Source organism: Strix aluco, chromosome 28, assembly GCF_031877795.1.
Source record: "Strix aluco isolate bStrAlu1 chromosome 28, bStrAlu1.hap1, whole genome shotgun sequence".
Taxonomy (NCBI): domain Eukaryota; kingdom Metazoa; phylum Chordata; class Aves; order Strigiformes; family Strigidae; genus Strix; species Strix aluco.
Window position 1 is genome coordinate 1274750 of NC_133958.1, and position 18669 is coordinate 1293418.

Here is an 18669-nt window from a genome sequence, read left to right on the forward strand (position 1 = left end):
ACGCTTGCACACCCGCACGTGCGCACACCCCGACACACCCGCACACACCCGGGTGTAGCCGCACACCCGCAGCCACACGCACCCACGCGTGGGCACCTCTGGGCTCCTCTGGCCGGGTCTGGGGTGGGGGGTGGGTGACCCTGCGGGGGGGGGCCCGGGGGGGGCTGGGGGGGCCGCGGGGGGGTTCCCCGGTTGACCCGTGTCCCCCCAGACCACCAGAAGCTGGAGCGGGAGGCCCGCATCTGCCGGCTGCTGAAGCACTCCAACATCGGTGAGCCCGCGGCCACCCGGGGACAGGCTGGGGCCACCAACGGGGCGTGGGGGGGCCACGCTGGGAGCCCCACCCTGGGGGACTCTGGGGGCTCATCTGGGGACATGTGGGGTCTCACCCCTGGGGACCATCGCCGGGCTGTGCCGGGGGCCACCGCGGGGGTGTGCTGAGGGGGGGGGGCCAGGTGGGGTCCTACCCTTGGGGTGCTGCTGGGTGCCCCCCTGGTTGCTGCAGGGCGCAGGTGCGAGGGCCGCGTGTGACACGGCCACGCGTGTGACACGGCCACGCGTGTGCCACACGTGGCAGCTGCCGGGGACCGCGGGGCTGAGCCCGTCCCCGTCCCCGTCCTGTCCCCGCAGTGCGGCTCCACGACAGCATCTCAGAGGAGGGGTTCCATTACCTCGTCTTCGACCTGTGAGTGTGGCCGGGGGGGGGGTTTGGGGTGTCCCGGGGGGTCGGGGGACGCGGGGTGACGCGGTGGCCCCGGCTGCGTTGCAGGGTGACCGGCGGGGAGCTCTTCGAGGACATCGTGGCGCGGGAGTACTACAGCGAGGCCGATGCCAGGTGAGCCCCCGCGCCCCCCCAAACCCCCCCCCTCCCCCCCAAAACCCCGCTGGACACCCCAATGCCCCTCCCTGGGGGGGGCTGCAGGGATGGGGCAGCTCCAGCAAGGCAGGCAGGGGGGCACCCAGTGGGTGCGGGGGGTGCCCCCCCCCCCCCAATTACCGTACACCCCCCCCCCCCACCGGCTCCATCCTGCTGCCAGGTGCTTGGTGGGCCCCCCCCCCCCATCCCCCCCCCCCCCCCCCATGCTCTTCCCCTCTGCCGCTGAGGCCTGGCGCTGTCATGACATGTGCTGGGGGGGGGGGGAAGCGGGTGGGGGGCCCCCAGGGCCCCCCCCCCCGTGCTGGTCCTGAGCCCCCAGCGCCCTGTGTGCCCGCCGTGTGCCCGTCCCCGTGGTCTCTGGGCTTTCACAACATTGTTTCTTCCCCTCTCTCGTTCCCCCCATCTCCGCCCCTCCCCGTCCCCCCCGTCCCGTCCCCCCCCCCCCCGTCCCCCTCCCCACCCCCCCGCTCCGTCCGTCCCCCCCCTCCATCCCCCCCCCGTCCCTCCCTGTCTCCCATCACGCGTCGCTCGGGCTCTGTGCGTGTCCGTGTGTCCGTCCGTGTGTCCGTCTGTCCCACCGCTCGCTGCCCCCCCCCTCGCCCCGGCACCCCCTTCCCTGTGTTTTGCCTCCTGATGCTCCACCTGCCCCCCACCTGCCCCCCACCCTGCCCTGGATCCTCCCATCACCCCTCTCCTGCCCCCCCCATCCTGCCCCCCACCTCTCATCTCATTCCTCTCCATCCTGCCCCCCTTTCCCACCCCCCACCTCCCTGACCCCCATCCTGCCCCCCACACCCCCCATCCTGTCCCACCTCCTGCCCCCCCATCTCATTCCTCTCCATCCTGCCCCCCCTTTCCACCACCCCACCCCCCTGACCCCCATCCTGCCCCCCCTCCCACCCCTTGCCCCCCCTACTGTCCCCCCATCCCATTCCTCTCCATCCTCCCCCCTTCCCACCCCCTTTATCCCCCCCACCCCTCATCCTGCCCCCCTCCCACCCCTTGCCCCCCCTCCTGCCCCCCCATCCCATTCCTCTCCATCCTCCCCCCTTCCCACCCCCTTTACCCCCTCCTGCCCCCCCTCCCACCCCTTGCCCCCCCCTACTGCCCCCCATCCCATTCCTCTCCATCCTGCCCCCCTTCCTACCCCCTTTACCCCCTCCTGCCCCGCCTCCCACCCCTTGCCCCCCCCTCCTGCCCCCCATCCCATTCCTCTCCATCCTCCCCCCTTCCCACCCCCTTTATCCCCCCCACCCCTCATCCTGCCCCCCCTCCCACCCCTTGCCCCCCCTCCTGCCCCCCCATCCCATTCCTCTCCATCCTCCCCCCTTCCCACCCCCTTTACCCCCTCCTGCCCCGCCTCCCACCCCTTGCCCCCCCCTCCTGCCCCCCATCCCATTCCTCTCCATCCTACCCCCTTCCCACCCCCTTTATCCCCCCCACCCCTCATCCTGCCCCCCCTCCCACCCCTTGCCCCCCCTCCTGCCCCCCATCCCATTCCTCTCCATCCTCCCCCCTTCCCACCCCCTTTATCCCCCCCACCCCTCATCCTGGCCCCCCTCCCACCCCTTGCCCCCCCTCCTGCCCCCCCATCTCATTCCTCTCCATCCTGCCCCCCTTCCCACCGCCTTTCCCCCCTCCTGCCCCCACCCTGCCCCCTCCCACCCCCTGTTCCTCCATCCTCCCCCCCCTTTCCCCCCCGCCCCCCGCCCCCCGCCCCCCGTTTTGTTTTGCAGTCACTGTGTCCATGAGCTATTAGCACGCGTTTCTCCCACCCATCACTTTGCCCCTGTGCAGAGGGAGCCGCAGGTCAGTATAACGGGGGGGGCCGGGGGGGCCGTGCCCCCCGCGCTGCCCCCACCCGCCGGAGCATCCCGCTTCCCGGCCCCCCCGCTCCCCTCGCCGGGACCCCACTTTGGGGCTCTCTCCTCCCTCCTTTTTCTGCCCCCCCTCCCCCATTTTTTGACCCCTCCCTTTGCAGGGAGGTTGCCCTGCCCCCCCCCCCGCCATGCCCCAGCACCCCCAGCCACGCGGGGGCCCCCCCCCCCCACTTCACCCCCATTTCAGCCTCTCATTCCCCCGCTCCTTCCCTCTTTCTTTCTTGTCTCGTCTCCATCTGCCCCCCCCCGCCCCCCCCATTCCCCCGCCCTGTGAGTCCTGTCTGGGGGACCCCAGTGTCTGGGCAGCAGCAGGGCTGGGGGGGCGCAGGGGGGGGGTCCCATGGCGGGGGGGGGGCACAGCAGCACCATGTGGGTGACCCCCATGGGTCAGCAGCACCCCTGATGGGCACCCTCCAGGCAGTGCCCCCCCCCCAGGGGTGACCCCCCCACCTCAGGCAGGGGCGTGGGGGGGTGCCAAGCTCAGCACCCCCCCCCCCCAATACAAGATCACTGCTTGGTTTTGTAGGGTCCCCCCCAGGGCGCAGCGGCGTGGGGGGATGGTTTTAGGGGGGGTGGGGGCACAAATCCTGGGTGCCCCTGAGCAAGGGGGTGTGGGGGGGGCGCGGCGTGCCCCTGACCCCCCCCCCCGACGTTTGCACGCAGCCACTGCATCCAGCAGATCCTGGAGGCCGTCCTCCACTGTCACCAGATGGGGGTCGTCCACAGGGACCTCAAGGTGAGTGTGTCCCCCCCCCATAGGGTGCTTCCCCCCCCCCCCCCAGGTCTTGGCGTCCCCACAGCTTGGGGGGGGGGGCTGGCTCAGTGGCTCCCCAAGGTGGGGGATTGAGCTCCCCCTGGGGCTGGGGGGGTCCCCTCAGCTCGGCATACCCCCCAGCTGCCATTTCCCCTGCCTGGGGGTGCGTGTGACCCCCCCCCAGTCACAGCACACTCTGTGTTCACTGCGACCCCCCCGCATCGCCCCCAGATCCCCCCTTTGGGGTGCGGGGGGGGGGGACAGACACATGAGCCGGGTGGGAGATGGGGATGGGGATGTGTGGGGTTGGGGGGGGCGCGGGGCTGGCAGACGGGCAGGACCCCCTCGATGGCGGCTGCAAAGCCCCCCCTCTGCTGCCCCCCCCCTTCCTCCCCCCCCCTTCGCCCCGCGCCCGCAGCCGGAGAACCTGCTCCTGGCCAGCAAGTGCAAAGGGGCGGCGGTGAAGCTGGCGGACTTCGGCCTCGCCATCGAGGTGCAAGGGGATCAGCAGGCCTGGTTCGGTGAGTGCCCCCCCCGTGCCCCCCCCCGTGCCCCCCGCCGGCCGCCCGCCGCGGCTCAGCCCCGCTCCCCCCCGCAGGTTTCGCCGGCACGCCCGGCTACCTCTCGCCCGAAGTGCTGCGCAAAGAGGCCTACGGCAAACCCGTGGACATCTGGGCGTGCGGTAAGAGCCGACCCCTGCCCGATCCCTGCCTGATCCCTGCCTGATCCCTGCCCGACCCCTGCCTGATCCCTGCCTGATCCCTGCCTGACCCCTGCCCGATCCCTGCCTGATCCCTGCCTGACCCCTGCCCGATCCCTGCCCGATCCCTGCCTGATCCCTGCCTGACCCCTGCCCGATCCCTGCCTGATCCCTGCCTGACCCCTGCCCGATCCCTGCCTGATCCCTGCCTGATCCCTGCCCGATCCCTGCCTGATCCCTGCCTGATCCCTGCCCGACCCCTGCCTGACCCCTGCCTGATCCCTGCCTGATCCCTGCCCGACCCCTGCCTGATTCCTGCCTGATCCCTGCCCGATCCCTGCCCGACCCCTGCCCGACCCCTGCCTGATCCCTGCCTGATTCCTGCCCGACCCCTGCCAGACCCCTGCCCGATCCCTGCCTGATCCCTGCCTGCCCCCTGCCCGCCCCCTGCCCGACCCCTGCCCAATCCCTGCCCAACCCCTGCCCGATCCCTGCCCAACCCCTGCCTGATCCCTGCCTGACCCCTGCCCAATCTCTGCCTGATCTCTGCCTGATCCCTGCCCAACCCCTCCCCAACCCCTGCCTGACCCCTGCCCAACCCCTGCCCAATCCCTGCCTGACCCCTGCCCAGTCTCTGCCCGATCCCTGCCCAATCCCTGCCCAATCCCTGCCTGACCCCTGCCTGACCCCTGCCCAGTCTCTGCCCGATCCCTGCCTGATCCAACCCAACCCCTGCCCAACCCCTGCCCGATCCCACCCCGATCTCCACCCTCGTCCCATCCCACTCCCTTCCCGCCCCCATCCCATTCCCATCCCAGTCCCCCCTGATCCCCACCCCAGTTCTGTGCTGGATCCCTGCTCCTCTCCCCGTCCCCATCCTGGTCCCATCCCAGTCCCCCTCCCGGGGCCACCCCGGGCCACGTGCCCCGGCCGTGCCGCGTGGCCACCATGGGGGACGGTGCTGTCCTGGCAGCACTGGGGGGCTGGCGCGGGGCCAGGCCACCTCGGGGACACGCCTGTCCCTGGGCGGGGCTGCAGGGGAGGCCGGGGGTCCCCGTTCCCCCGGCCCTGACCCCGCTCGCCCTCGCCCAGGCGTCATCCTGTACATCCTGCTGGTGGGCTACCCGCCGTTCTGGGACGAGGACCAGCACAAACTCTACCAACAGATCAAGGCCGGTGCCTACGACGTAAGTCCCTGGTGCCAGGCACCCCCTGCGCTGTGGCCGGCCAGCCCGTTAACTCTGGAACCTACTGAGGAACACTACAACTAATCACCACCAGGCAAAGCCGGGGGGATGGCGTTGGGCCACAGCTCTGGTGGGGGGGTGGAGGGACACAGGCGCTGTGGGGCTGCCCCTTCCCAGCCGTCACCCCCCTCTGTTGCCGTGTCCCCCCCCCTCTCCCAGTTCCCTTCGCCCGAGTGGGACACGGTCACCCCCGAAGCGAAAAACCTCATCAACCAGATGCTGACCATCAACCCTGCCAAGCGCATCACAGCCCACGAAGCCCTCAAGCACCCGTGGGTCTGCGTAAGTGCTGTGTCCCCCCCCCCCTCCCAGTGTCCCCCCCCCCAGCTCGGGGGGCGCTGCCGGCGCCTGGCACTGACCCCCCCTGTCCCCCGCAGCAACGCTCCACCGTGGCCTCCATGATGCACAGGCAGGAGACGGTAGAGTGTCTGAAAAAGTTCAATGCCCGGAGGAAGCTCAAGGTGAGGGGTTCCCCCACCCTGCACAGCACCACCCTGCCCCTCCCCGGGGGGGCACAGCACCATCCTGCTCCTACCCTGGGGGGGCACAGCACCACCCTGCCCCTCCCCGGGGGGGCACAGCACCAATCCTACCCCTCCCCAGGGGGACACAACACCACCCTGCCCCTCCCCGGGGGGACACAACACCATCCTGCCCCTCCCCGGGGGGGCACAGCACCATCCAGCTCCTACCCTGGGGGGGCACAGCACCATCCTACCCCTCCCCGGGGGGGCACAGCACCACCCTGCCCCTCCCCGGGGGGGCACAGCACCACCCTGCCCCTCCCCGGGGCCATATGGTCCCATCCTGGCCACAGCCAGTGCTTTGCCATGGGCCACCATCCCCTCCCCGTGGCACCCAGCGCAGCAGGGTCCAATCCTGCCCCCCCCTCCCCCCCCCCGCCCCCCCCCCATCCCACCCAGCCCAGGGCCTCATCCTGCCCCCTCCCTCCCTTGCAGGGCGCCATCCTCACCACCATGTTGGCCACCAGGAACTTCTCAGGTAAGGGGGGGCTCCCGCTGGCCAGGGGGGGCCGGGGGCCGCAGCCCCCCAACCCGCAGCCCCCGCCGAGGCCGGTGCCCCCCTCCCCCCTCTCTCTGTCGCTGTCTTTCTCTCTTTTTCCCCACCCCCCCACCCCCCCCCTCCAACCCCCCTCCCCATTTTTTCCCTGTCAGCGAGGACGGGGGCGTGCGTTAGCCAAGGGGGGGGGCAGGATCCAGCCCCCCCCCCGCCCCACGCACACAGCAGCAGGTAGTGCCCGGTCCCCGTGTCCCCCCCCTCCACTCTGGTGGCTGGCGGGGGGCGGGGGGACACGGAGTTGGGGTAAGGGGGGGGGGAAATGATGGAGCAGCACCAGCACCGCCCCCCGCCCCAGGCCTGAGGCCGGGGTGATGGGCACCCCAGGACTTCTTGTTGGGCGGGTGGGGGGGGTGGGAAGGTGGGGGTCCCGGCTGCAGCCCCCCCCCGCCCCCACATGCCCCCCCCCTCCTAACAGGAGCTCTGCTCCCTTTCTCTCCTCTCTCTCTCTCTCTCCTGCCCGTCTCCTGCCCGCAGTGGGCAGACAGACCACCGCTCCTCCGACCATGTCGGCGGCCGCCGCCGGGGCCCCCCTGGGGCTGGTGGAACAAGGTAGACGCGTCCGCAAAGGGCCCCCCCGGCCCCCCCCCCCCGCCCCGACCCCCCAGCCCCGCTTGGTTTCTGTGTGTCCCCTGCCCCAGATCCTTTGTCCCCATGTCCCACCCCAACCATCCTCTTCCTCTCCCCCCCCCCCCCCCCCAACGGGTTTCGGGTGCCCTCCTCGGAAATCGGAGCGCATGCATGGCCCCCCCGCACCCCCCCCCCCCCGCACCCCACCCTTGCATCCCCCCCCGCAGCCTCTCCCCCTCCCCACGGGGACCGAGAGATGCCACTGTCCCCCCCTTCCCCCCCCGCTGTAAACCCCCTGCTGGCCCCGGGGGGGGTCTCTGTGCCCCCCACCCTGCGATGCTTGACCCCCCCACACCCCCCCATTCCAGGGGGAGCTGCTTGGGTGCTTGTGACCTGCTCCGGTCCCTGGCGGGGGGGACACACTGTGGTGGCACCCCCAAGGGAACCCCGGGGACCCCCGCCTGGGTCAGCAATGGGGAGCTGGGGGCGGGGGGGGGATATTTAATTTTAGGGTGCCCCCCCCCCCATTGCTCCCACCCCACAGCACTGCCCTCCCCCCACACACACAGGGGGGGCACACCGGTGCATGAAGGGGGGGCAAAGCGGCCGCATGCCTCATGTGCCCCCCCCGTGTCCCCCCCTGTGTCTCCCAACCTGCACGCCGGCCCCCCCCATCCCAGGCATGTGCCCCCCCCGCATGTGACACCCCCCCCCCCCGCACGGCTTCCTGAGAGCTGCAGCCGGTGTTTGTGGTGCCGCGAAACACTTGGCGGGTCTTAAACCGTGTCCCCCCCCATCCCAAGGGCTACAGCTGCCCCCCCCCCTTCCCTGGGCTGGGGTTCCCCCCCCCCAGCCCCCCCCCCCAATTCGGCTGTGGTTTAAACCCCCACCTCTCAGCGCCCGCCTGCTTTCGGAGGAGGGACCGGGACCCTTGGGGACACCCCGCCAGGGACCCCTGTGGGGACATGGGTCTGCCGGGGGGGGGCAGGGGTGTCCCCTCTCCCCCCCCTCTCCCTGCCCCCCCCCCGCCCCCCCCCCGATTGGGTGCTGCTCCGTGCCACCCTGCTGTCACCGCACTTGTCACCGCACAGCCCCCCCGCCCCACCCCCCGATGCCGGTGGGGGGGGTCCCTGAGCTTGGACGACCGATGAGGATGCTCAAGGTGACACCCCGCCCCCCCCCCAGGCCACTTGTGTGTCCCCCCATGTCCCCCCCCGCCGACCCCCACTGGCCAGAGATCGCGATAGCAGTGACAGATGCTCCCCACCGCCCCCCGTCCTTGTCCCCCTCCAGGGTGACACTGGGGGGGGGCACAGGGGGCCGCCCCCCCCCCCGGACTCAACTCATCTTTTTTATGTTTGTTTTTTTATGTTTTTCCCTTTTTCCTCCTTTTCCTCCCCGTTTCTCTCTCTCCTTCCCACCCTCCTCTCTCTCTCGCTTTCCTCTCTGCATTTCTCCAAGGTAAGCCAGCCCTGCCCCCCCCCTGCGGGGGCCATCAGGATGGGGACCCCCCCCCAAGCTCATGTGTGTGTCCCCCAGGATGGGGACACCCCCCCACAGGTTGGGGACACTCCCCCCAGGATGGGGACACACCCCCCCCTCGGGATGGGGACACCCCCAGGATGGGGACAACCCGACACCGGGGTGGTGGGTGCTGCTGGCACCCGGGAGGGGCATCAGGGTGGGGGGGCCGGGGGAGGGGGGTCAGGGTGTGGGACACACACAGTGTCCCTTGTCCCCAAAGGGGGGGGACAGCCACTGATGCTCTTCCCCCCCCACCCCCGCAGCAGCTAAGAGCTTACTGAACAAGAAGGCGGACGGCGTGAAGGTGAGGACGGGGGGGCCCACGGGGGGGGCTGTGGGGGGGCTGCCCCCCCCCCATGCCGCTGAGCCCTCCCCTCTCTCCCCCCCCCAGCCTCAGACCAACAGCACCAAAGGCAGCGCCGGCGTCACCAGCCCCAAGGGGACGCTCCCGCCCGCCGCGCTGGTAGGTGCCCCCCCCCCGCACCCCCCTGCACCCCCCCCCGGCCGGATCCATCCCACCAGCCCATCCCATCCATCGCCATGCAGCCCCCCCTCCCACCCCGCCTCGTCTGTCTGTCCGGCTGTCCCTGGTGTCGCTGGGGGTTTGGGGGGGCGGGGGGGGGGGGGCAGCGTCACGGGGATGGGGACGGAGAGGGGGTGCAGGGCGCGGGCACAGGGAGATGCCCCTGCAACGCGGACGGCGAAGGGGGCGCAGGATGCGGGCACGGGGGTGCCCCCCCCGCGACGTGGATGGCGAGGTGGGTGCAGGGTACGGGGGCGCCCCGTCGCACGGACGATGAGGTGGGTGCAGGACGCAGGCCCGGGGACGGGGGTGCTGGCCGTGACCTTGATGGTAAGTGCAGGATCGGGGCACGGGGGTGCCCGGCTGGCCCAGGGGGTGCAGGATCCGGGGGTGCTCTGGCCATGCGACAGCAAGGTGGGTGCAGGGTCCGGGCACGGGGGTGCTCACCGTGACCCCACGGGTGCAGGATCGGGGCACGGGGGTGCCCAGCTGGTACGGTGAGTGCAGGATCCAGGCACGGGGGTGCTCACCGTGACCCCGTGGGTGCAAGATCAGGACATGGGGGTGCTCACCGTGACCCCGTGGGTGCAAGATCAGGACACGGGGGTGCTCACCGTGACCCCATGGGTGCAGGATCAGGACACGGGGGTGCTCACCGTGACCCCGTGGGTGCAGGATCGGGGCACGGGGGTGCCCAGCTGGTACCGTGAGTGCAGGATCCGGGCACAGGGGTGCCCTCCACGACCCGGCCGGCTCCTCCTTGGCCATCCACGGGGTCCCGCTGCGTCTCTCTCCCCCCCCTCGCCCCCAATTCTCTCCCCCCTTTCTCCCCCCCCCCCTTCCTCTGTCTTTCTGTGAATTAAACCATTTGGCTTTCGCTGGACTAATGACTCTCTGCTTCTCTCCCCCCTCCCTCTGCCCCTCCCCGAATCCGGTCTGGGTCTCTCTTCGCCCCCGTCCGCGTGCTGCTCGCTCCGTCGTCCCCCCACTCCGTTGTCCCCCCCCGGGCTCTCGCTTCCTCCCCCCCCCGCCCCCCGCCTCTGTCTCTCTCCCTTCTCCCGTAGGAGCCTCAAACTACCGTAATTCATAACCCCGCGGACGGCATAAAGGTATTGCTGCCTCTCTTCCCTTCGCGCCTCGCCCGCGTTCGTTAACCCCCCCGGGGTCGTTTGGGGCCCCGCTTTCCGCCTCCATCCTCCCCCCAGCATCAGCCATGGCGCGGGGCGGGGGGGGGCTGACGTGGCGCTGGAGCGGATGAGGAACGCGCACGGGGTGACGGTGGGGGCTCCCCCCCCCCCCCAGTGACATCCAGCATCGCCGGGGTCCTGCCGAGCCCCAGCCCGGCTCAACCCCCCCCCACCCCGCCGGGCCCGACTCTGACCCTTCTCTGTCTGTTCTCTCCCCCCGCACCGCCGCCGTCCCGCTGGCAGGAGTCGTCCGACAGCACCAACACCACCATCGAGGACGAGGACACAAAAGGTGACGGGGCCGTGGGGCGGCGGCGGGGCGGGGCTGGCACTGGGATGCACTGGGAGGGTGCTGGGATGCACTGGGCTGGCACTGGGCTGGCACCAGGATGCACTGGAGTGCACTGGGATGCACTGGGATGGCACTGGGATGTGATTTGATGGCACTGGGATGGAGCCGGGATGCACTGGGATGCACTGGGCTGGCACCAGTATGCACTGGAGTGCACTGGGATGTGATTTGATGGCACTGGGATGGAGCCAGGATGCACTGGGATGCGCTGGGCTGGCACTGGGCTGGCACCAGGATGCACTGGAGTGCACTGGGATGCAATTTGATGGCACTGGGATAGAGCCAGGATGCACTGGGATGCACTGGGCTGGCACTGGGCTGGCACCAGGATGCACTGGGACGCACTGAAGTGGCACTGGGATGTGATTTGATGGCACTGGGATGGAGCCGGGATGCACTGGGCTGGCACCAGGATGCACTGGGGTGCACTGGGATGCACTGAGGTGGCACTGGGATGTGATTTGATGGCACTGGGATGGAGCCGGGATGCACTGGGATGCAACTGGGCTGGCACTGGGCTGGCACCAGGATGCACTGAGATGCACTGGGCTGGCACTGGGATGTAATTTGTTGGCACTGGGATGGAGCCCGGATGCACTGGGCTGGCACCAGGATGCACTGGAGTGCATTGGGATGCACTGGGATGGCACTGGGATGTGATTTGAGGGACTAGGATGGAGCCAGGATGCACTGGGATGCACTGGGCTGGCACTGGGATGTGATTTGTTGGCACTGGGATGGAGCCAGGATGCACTGGGCTGGCACCAGGATGCACTGGGATGCACTGAGGTGGCACTGGGATGTGATTTGATGGCACTGGGATGCACTGGGCTGGCACCAGGATGCACTGGAGTGCACTGGGATGGCACTGGGATGTGATTTGATGGTACTGGGATGGAGCCAGGATGCACTGGGATGCACTGGACTGGCACCAGGATGCACTGGAGTGCACTGGGATGCACTGAGATGGCACTGGGATAAGATTTGATGGCACTGGGATGCACTGAGATGGCACTGGGATGCACGGGGAGGGTGCTGGGATATACTGGAATGGTGCTGGAATGCACTGGGATGGAGCTAGGGTGGCACTAGGATGTGCACTGGGCTGGCACTGGGATGCAATTTGACAGCACTGGGATGCACTGGGCTGGCCCCAGGATGCATTGGGATGCGCTGAGATGACACTGGGATGCACTGGGAGGGTGCTGGAATGCACTGGGATGGAGCTGCAATGCACTGGGATGGCCCCAGGATGCATTGGGGTGTACTGGAATGGAGCTGGGATGCACTGGGATGGTGCTGGAATGGCACCAGGATACATTGGGTGCACTGAGATGGACTGGGATGGCACTGGGATCCATTGAGATGGTACTGGGATGCACCAGAATGCACTGGGGTGGCACTGGGCTGCACTGGGATGTAGTGGAATGGCACTGGGATGGACTGGGATGGCACTGGGATGCACCAGCATGCACTGGTGTGGCATTGGGATGCGCTGGGATGTAGTGGAATGGCACTGGGACGGACTGGGATGGCACTGGGATGCACCAGCATGCACTGGGGTGGCACTGGGCTGCACTGGGATGTAGTGGAATGGTACTGGGACGGACTGGGATGGCACTGGGATCCATTGAGATGGTACTGGGATGCACCAGCATGCACTGGGGTGGCACTGGGCTGCACTGGGATGTAGTGGAATGGCACTGGGATGGACTGGGCTGGCACTGGGATGCACCAGCATGCACTGGGGTGGCATTGGGATGCACTGGGATGTAGTGGAATGGCACTGGGACGGACTGGGATGGCACTGGGATCCATTGAGATGGTACTGGGGTGGCACTGGGCTGCACTGGGATGTAGTGGGATGGCACTGGGATGCATTGAGATGCACTGTATCGCACTGGGATGGACTGGGATGGCACTGGGATGCACTGGAATGATGCTGGGACACAGTGGGATGGTACCAAGATTAACTGAGGTGCACTGGATAGAACTGGGCTGTACGGGGCTGTACTGGGATGCGCTGGAATGGCACTGGGACACAGTAGATGGTTGGCACCGAGATGCAGTAGGATGTCATTGGGATAAACTGGGACAAACTGGAGTGTAACAGTATGCTCTGGAGTGGTACTGGGACACACTGGGATAGAACTGGACTGTGTTGGAATGCACTGGAATGATGCACTGGGATGCACTAGGACATACTGGGATGGAACTGGGCTGTGTTGGAATGCACTGGGGAACACTGGGGTGCACTGGGATTGGCACAGGGGTGGCACTGGGATGCACTGGGACACACTGGGATATAGTGGAGTGGCACTGAGCTGCTCAGAATGGCACTGGGGCACATTAGGGTGACACAGGAATGGACTGGGATGGCACTGGGGTGGCACTGGGATGCACTGGGATACAGTGGGATGGTACCAGGATGAACTGAGATGCACTGGAATGGCAGTGGGATGCACTGGATGGAACTGGGATGTACTGGAACACACTAGAATGGTGCTGGAACTCCATAGATTGGCACTGGGATGCACTGGGGCAAACTGGAGCGTAATGCTATGCTCTGGAACAGTACTGGGACATACTGGGATGAAACTGGTCTGTACTGAAATGCACTGGAGTGGCACTGGGATGCAGTAGCTTGGCACTGGGATGCACTGGGGTGTCGTCAGGATGACATGAGCCACTGGGATATAGTGGAGTGGGCTGCACTGGAATGGTACTGGAACACACTGGGATTGCACTGAGGTGCACTGGGACACACTGGAATTCAACAGCATGACACTGGGATGCATTGGGATGGAACTGGGGTGAACTGGAATGTGCTGGAAAGGCACTGGGACACAATAGACTGACACTGGGTTGCACTGAAATGCACTGGGATGGCCCTGACATGTACTGGTGTAAACTGGGATGTATCGGGATGCCCTGGAATGGTACTGGAGCCCTCTGGGATGTAACTGGGGTGTAGTGGAATGCACTGGAACGGCACTGGAATGTACTGGGGTGTCACTGGGAAGCAGTAGGATTGCACTGGGGCATATTGGAATGCAGTGGAATGGCACTGGAATTTACTGGGGTGTCACTGGAAAGCGGTAGGATTGCACTGGGATGGAACTGGGGCATATTGGAATGCACTGGGATGTATTGGAGTGCACTGGAGCGGCACTGGGATGCACTGGCACGCACTGGGATGCAATAGGATCGCACTGGGATGTGTTGTGATGCACTTGCATGGAACTGGGATCTCTTGTATTACACTGGGATGGTACTGGGATGCACTGGAATGGCACTGAGACACAGTGGGATGGCACTGGGAGGTACTGGTATGGAACTGGATGTATTGGGATGCACTGGAATGGCGCTAGGGTATACTGGGATGTGCAGGGGTAACACTGGGGTGCACTGAGAAGCACTGGGACACGCCGGGCTGGCACTGGGAGGGCACTGGGATGCCTGAGCATGCTGGGAGGGCACTGGGATGGCACTGGGCAGCACTGGGATGTGCTGGGAGGCCACAGGACCCCTGGGCCAGGGGGATGCTGCTACTGGTGTGGCAGAGCTGCGGGGGCCGGGGCGCGCAGAGCTCCCTGTGTCTGCCCATGGTCCGTCTGTCTGTCCCCGTGGTCTGTCTGTCCCCATGTCCTGTCTGTCCCCATGGTCCATCTGTCTGTCCCCATGTCCCTGTGTCTGTCCCCATAGTCCCTGTGTCTGTCCCCATGGTCCGTGTGTCTGTCCCCGTGGTCTGTGTGTCCCCATGTCCCTGTGTCTGTCCCCGTGGTCTGTCTGTCCCCATGGTCCGTGTGTCTGTCCCCATGGTCTGTCTGTCCCCGTGGTCTGTCTGTCCCCATAGTCCCTGTGTCTGTCCCCGTGGTCTGTCTGTCCCCATGTCCTGTCTGTCCCCATGGTCCCTGTGTCTGTCCCCATGTCCCTGTGTCTGTCCCCATGGTCTGTCTGTCCCCATGGTCCGTGTGTCTGTCCCCATGGTCTGTCTGTCCCCGTGGTCTGTCTGTCCCCATAGTCCCTGTGTCTGTCCCCGTGGTCTGTCTGTCCCCATGTCCTGTCTGTCCCCATGTCCCTGTGTCTGTCCCCAGGGTCTGTCTGTCCCCATGTCCTGTCTGTCCCCATGTCCCTGTGTCTGTCCCCATGGTCTGTGTGTCTGTCCCCATGGTCTGTCTGTCCCCATGGTCCCTGTGTCTGTCCCCATGACCCCCCCCCACATGTCCCTTCTCCACGTCCCCACGTCCCCCCCAACAGCGCATCCACCCATCCCACAGCCTGTGTCCGTCCCTCTTTCCCCGCTCCCCCATCTCCACCGTCCCCCCCCTGTCCCCCCACCCCAGGGACCCCCAGCACGGGGATGGGGCCGGGGCCGTGACACTGACACCGGCTGTGTCCCCCCCAGCCCGCAAGCAGGAGATCATCAAGATCACGGAGCAGCTCATCGAGGCCGTCAACAACGGGGACTTTGAGGCCTACGCGTGAGTGGGGACCCGCGGGTGGGGCCGGGCGGGGCCAGGAGGGGCATCCTGGCTTGTACCAGCCCTGGCGTGGCCAGCAGGGACAGGGAAGGGATCTGACCCCTGTGCTCGGCACTGGTGAGGCCGCCCCTCGATGAGTGGGTTCAGTTTTGGGCCCCTCACTCCAAAAAGGCCCTTGAATGACTCGAGCGTGTCCAGAGAAGGGCAACGGAGCTGGTGCAGGGTCTGGAGCACAGGTCTGATGGGGAGCGGCTGAGGGACCTGGGGGGGTTTAGTCTGGAGAAGAGGAGGCTGAGGGGAGACCTCATGGCCCTCTGCAACTCCCTGAAAGGAGGGTGCAGAGAGGGGGGATGAGTCTCTTGAGCCAAGGAACCAGCACCAGGCCAAGAGGGAATGGCCTCAAGCTGCACCAGGGCAGGGTCAGACTGGCTCTTAGGAAGGATTTCTTTGCAGAAGGGGCTGTTGGGCGTTGGAATGGGCTGCCCAGGGCAGGGGGGGAGTCCCCATCCCTGGAGGGGTTGAAGAGTCGGGTTGAGCCAGCGCTGAGGGATCTGGTGGAGTTGGGAACGGTCAGGGTGAGGTTCATGGTGGGGCTGGAGGAGCTTCAAGGGCTTTTCCAACCCCGATGGTTCTGGGATCCTGTGGGCTGGGCAGGGCCAGGCAGGGTGGGGCAGGGCTGCTGCTCACCTGCTGCCTTGCAGGAAGATCTGCGACCCGGGGCTCACCTCCTTCGAGCCCGAGGCCCTGGGCAACCTGGTGGAGGGCATGGACTTCCACCGCTTCTACTTCGAGAACTGTGAGTGCCTGCACCCTGCCTGCACCCTGCCTGTGCCCGGCCCAGCGTGTGTGTCCTCTCCCTGTCCCCTGCCTGCCCAGTCCCTCCCCATCCAGTCTGTCTGTCTCTCTGCCTGTCTCCTGGCTGCCTGCTCAGCTGTCCATCCTCCTGTCCTCCCCGTCCCCCTGCCTGCCCCTCTGTCCTGCCTGCCTGTCCTTGCCCACCTGTCTGGTCGTTGTCTTGCCTGTCCCGCAGCCCTGCCCCCCGCCTGCCTGGCAGTCCCCTGCCTGTTTGCCTTACCCGTCCCTGTCTGCCCCCCACCTGCCTGCCAGGCAAGCGTGTCCATCCCCTGCCCTTCTCCTGCCTGTACATGTCTCCATCCAAACTTCCCAGCTCCTGCCTGTCTGTCCCCTGTCCGTCCCCTGCTTGGTCCCTCCATCCATCCATCCTGCCCATCCCCTGCCTATCCTTCCTGTTACCCTGCCCATCCTCTGCCTGCTGCCCTGCTTCTCCTGCCTGTTCCCCATCCGCTTCTCTTCTGCCTGCCTGTCTGTCCTGTCTGTGTGTCCGTCCACCCACCTCTGCCTGCTTGTCCGTCCTGCCTGCACCCTCCTTGCCCATCTACCCATCCTGCCTGCCTGGCCATCCTGTCTGCCTGCCTGGCCATCCACCCACCCACCCTGCCTGCTGCCTGCCTGTCCTGCCTGTCCATCCACCCCTCCCTGCCCATCTCCCTCCCTGCCTGCCCATCCATCCTGCCTGGCCACCCTGCCTGCCTGCACCTTCTATCTGTCTGTCCATCCTGCCCGTCTGTTGCCTGCCCATCCCTGCCTGTCTACCTGCCCATCCATCTACCCCCTCTGCCTCTATCCCTCCCTACCTGCCCATCCTGCCTGCACACAGCGCCTGCCTGTTCCTCCTGCCTTTATCCATCCTGCCCGTGCAACCTGGCTGCGCGCTCATTCTATCTGCCCGTCCCCTGGCCATCCACCCACCTCCCCTGCCCGCCCCGCTGCCCGTTCCCCTGCCCGCTCACAGCCACCCCCCCCCGGACCCCCCCGCAGTGCTCTCCAAGAACAACAAGCCGATCCACACGACCATCCTGAACCCCCACGTGCACGTCATCGGCGAGGACGCTGCCTGCATCGCCTACATCCGCCTCACCCAGTACATCGACGCCCAGGGCCGGCCCCGCACCAGCCAGTCCGAGGAGACCCGCGTCTGGCACCGCCGCGACGGCAAGTGGCAGAACGTCCACTTCCACGGCTCGGGGGCCCCCGTCGCCCCGCTCCAGTGAAGGTGAGCGCCGGGGATTGGGGTTTGAGGGAGTGGGGGGGTGTTATTGAGAGACCTGGATAGGTTGGATCGGTGGCCAACGTCAACGGGATGAGCTTCAACAAGGGCAAGTGCCAGGTCCTGCCCTTGGGCCACAACAACCCCCTGCGTGGCTACAGGCTTGGGGAGGGGTGGCTGGAGCTGTCTGGGAGAGACGGGTCTGGGGGTTCTAATTGACAAGCAGCTGACCATGAGCCAGCAGTGTGCCCAGGGGGCCAAGAAAGCCAACGGCCTCCTGGCTTGTATCAGCACTAGTGTGACCAGCAGAAGCAGGGAGGTGACAGTCCCCCTGTGCTCTGCACTGGTGAGGCCACACCTGGAGGGTTGTGTCCAGTTTTGGGCACCTCAATCCGAGAGAGATCTCGAGGGGCTGGAGCGAGGGCAGAGGAGGGCAACGAGGTGGGGAAGGGCCTGGAGAATAAATCCTGTGAGGAGCGACTGAAGGAGCTGGGACTGTTCAGTGTGAGGAGGAGAAGGGGAGGGGAGACCTCATCACTCTCTACAGCTCCCTGAAAGGACGTTGTGGAGAGGTTGGTGCTGGTCTCTGCTCCCAGGGAATTAGTGACAGAACAAGAGGGAACGGCTTTAAACTGCAACAGGGGAGGGTCAGACTGGACAGGAGGGAAAAATGTTTCCCTGACAGAGTGGTCAGAGAGTGGAATAGGCTGCCCAGGGAGGGGGTGGAGTCCCCACCCCTGGGGGTGTTTAAGGGCCGTTTGGATGAGCTGTGGGGGGATGTGGGGTAGGGGAGAACTTTGTAGAGTCGGGCTGAGGGTTGGACTCGATGATCCCGAGGGGCTTTTCCAGCCTGAAGGATTCTGGGATTCTGTGATTCTATTGGGGTGCCCTGGTTCTGGCTTACCGGCAGCGGGGGGTCCCCCATCCCCGCAGAGCTGGCGGTGGCTGTCCTGGTTCCAAGCCCGACGGAGACGGCGATGGGAGCCGAGCCGGCAGCCGGAGCTGCGGCCCCGAAGCACGCGTCCGCATGCCTGTCCCCCCTCCGCCCCGGCCCCTGCTCCTCCCCCCCTCCAGTGCCTGTGTTTGCAGAAAACAAAAAGACAAAAAAAAAAAAAAAAAAAAAAGCCAAAACAATGACAACAACAACAAAAAAGTGGAAAAAAAAAAAAAGGGAAAAAAAAAAAAACAAACCAAACCACAAACCCCAACCAAACACGCACCCAAAAACCAACCCAGCCGCTCGGCCACAGGCAGGGGAGGCTGGGGGGGATGCCCCCGCGGCCAGACCCCCCCCCTCTCTGCCCATCGCCACCTGGGGGGGGGTAGGGGTGTCTCCCGGCTGGCAGGGGGGGGTGGTGGTGGCGGGGGGGGTCCCAGCCCCCCCCTCCCCGGCTGTGCTTGTGGCGTTTCGCTGTTGCTGGTGGTG

At 66.8% G+C, this 18669-nt stretch overlaps 1 protein-coding gene across 4 annotated transcripts; it reads left to right on the forward strand.

Moving 5' to 3' along the window:
- Positions 1-229: 229 nt before the first annotated feature.
- On the forward strand, positions 230-18377 carry CAMK2B (calcium/calmodulin dependent protein kinase II beta). Of its 4 annotated transcripts, XM_074807964.1 has the most exons (19): positions 231-271; positions 631-685; positions 770-835; positions 3421-3493; positions 3930-4032; positions 4110-4193; positions 5304-5398; positions 5618-5740; positions 5836-5919; positions 6418-6460; positions 7013-7087; positions 8896-8933; positions 9021-9092; positions 10217-10261; positions 10583-10631; positions 15100-15175; positions 15877-15971; positions 17015-17249; positions 18177-18377. In XM_074807964.1, exons 4-18 carry the CDS (start codon positions 3467-3469, stop codon positions 17245-17247), a joined length of 1242 nt encoding a protein of 413 aa, XP_074664065.1. In that variant the 5' UTR covers positions 231-271; positions 631-685; positions 770-835; positions 3421-3466; the 3' UTR covers positions 17248-17249; positions 18177-18377. The 4 variants fall into 4 exon arrangements, with proteins under 4 accessions (XP_074664067.1, XP_074664065.1, XP_074664068.1 ...); XM_074807966.1 differs by lacking the exon at positions 7013-7087 and having other exon boundaries at positions 230-271; positions 8893-8933; XM_074807965.1 differs by lacking the exons at positions 231-271; positions 631-685 and adding an exon at positions 2614-2686 and having other exon boundaries at positions 772-835.
- The last annotated feature ends 292 nt before the right edge of the window (positions 18378-18669 follow it).

Bases quoted from the DNA above. Each gene is read 5' to 3' on its own strand.
- CAMK2B (XM_074807964.1), top strand. From the start codon at position 3,467: ATGGGGGTCGTCCACAGGGACCTCAAG. The intron at 8,934-9,020 runs GTGAGGACGGGG...TCCCCCCCCCAG, and splicing joins AGAAGGCGGACGGCGTGAAG to CCTCAGACCAACAGCACCAA. The intron at 10,632-15,099 runs GTGACGGGGCCG...TGTCCCCCCCAG, and splicing joins CGAGGACGAGGACACAAAAG to CCCGCAAGCAGGAGATCATC.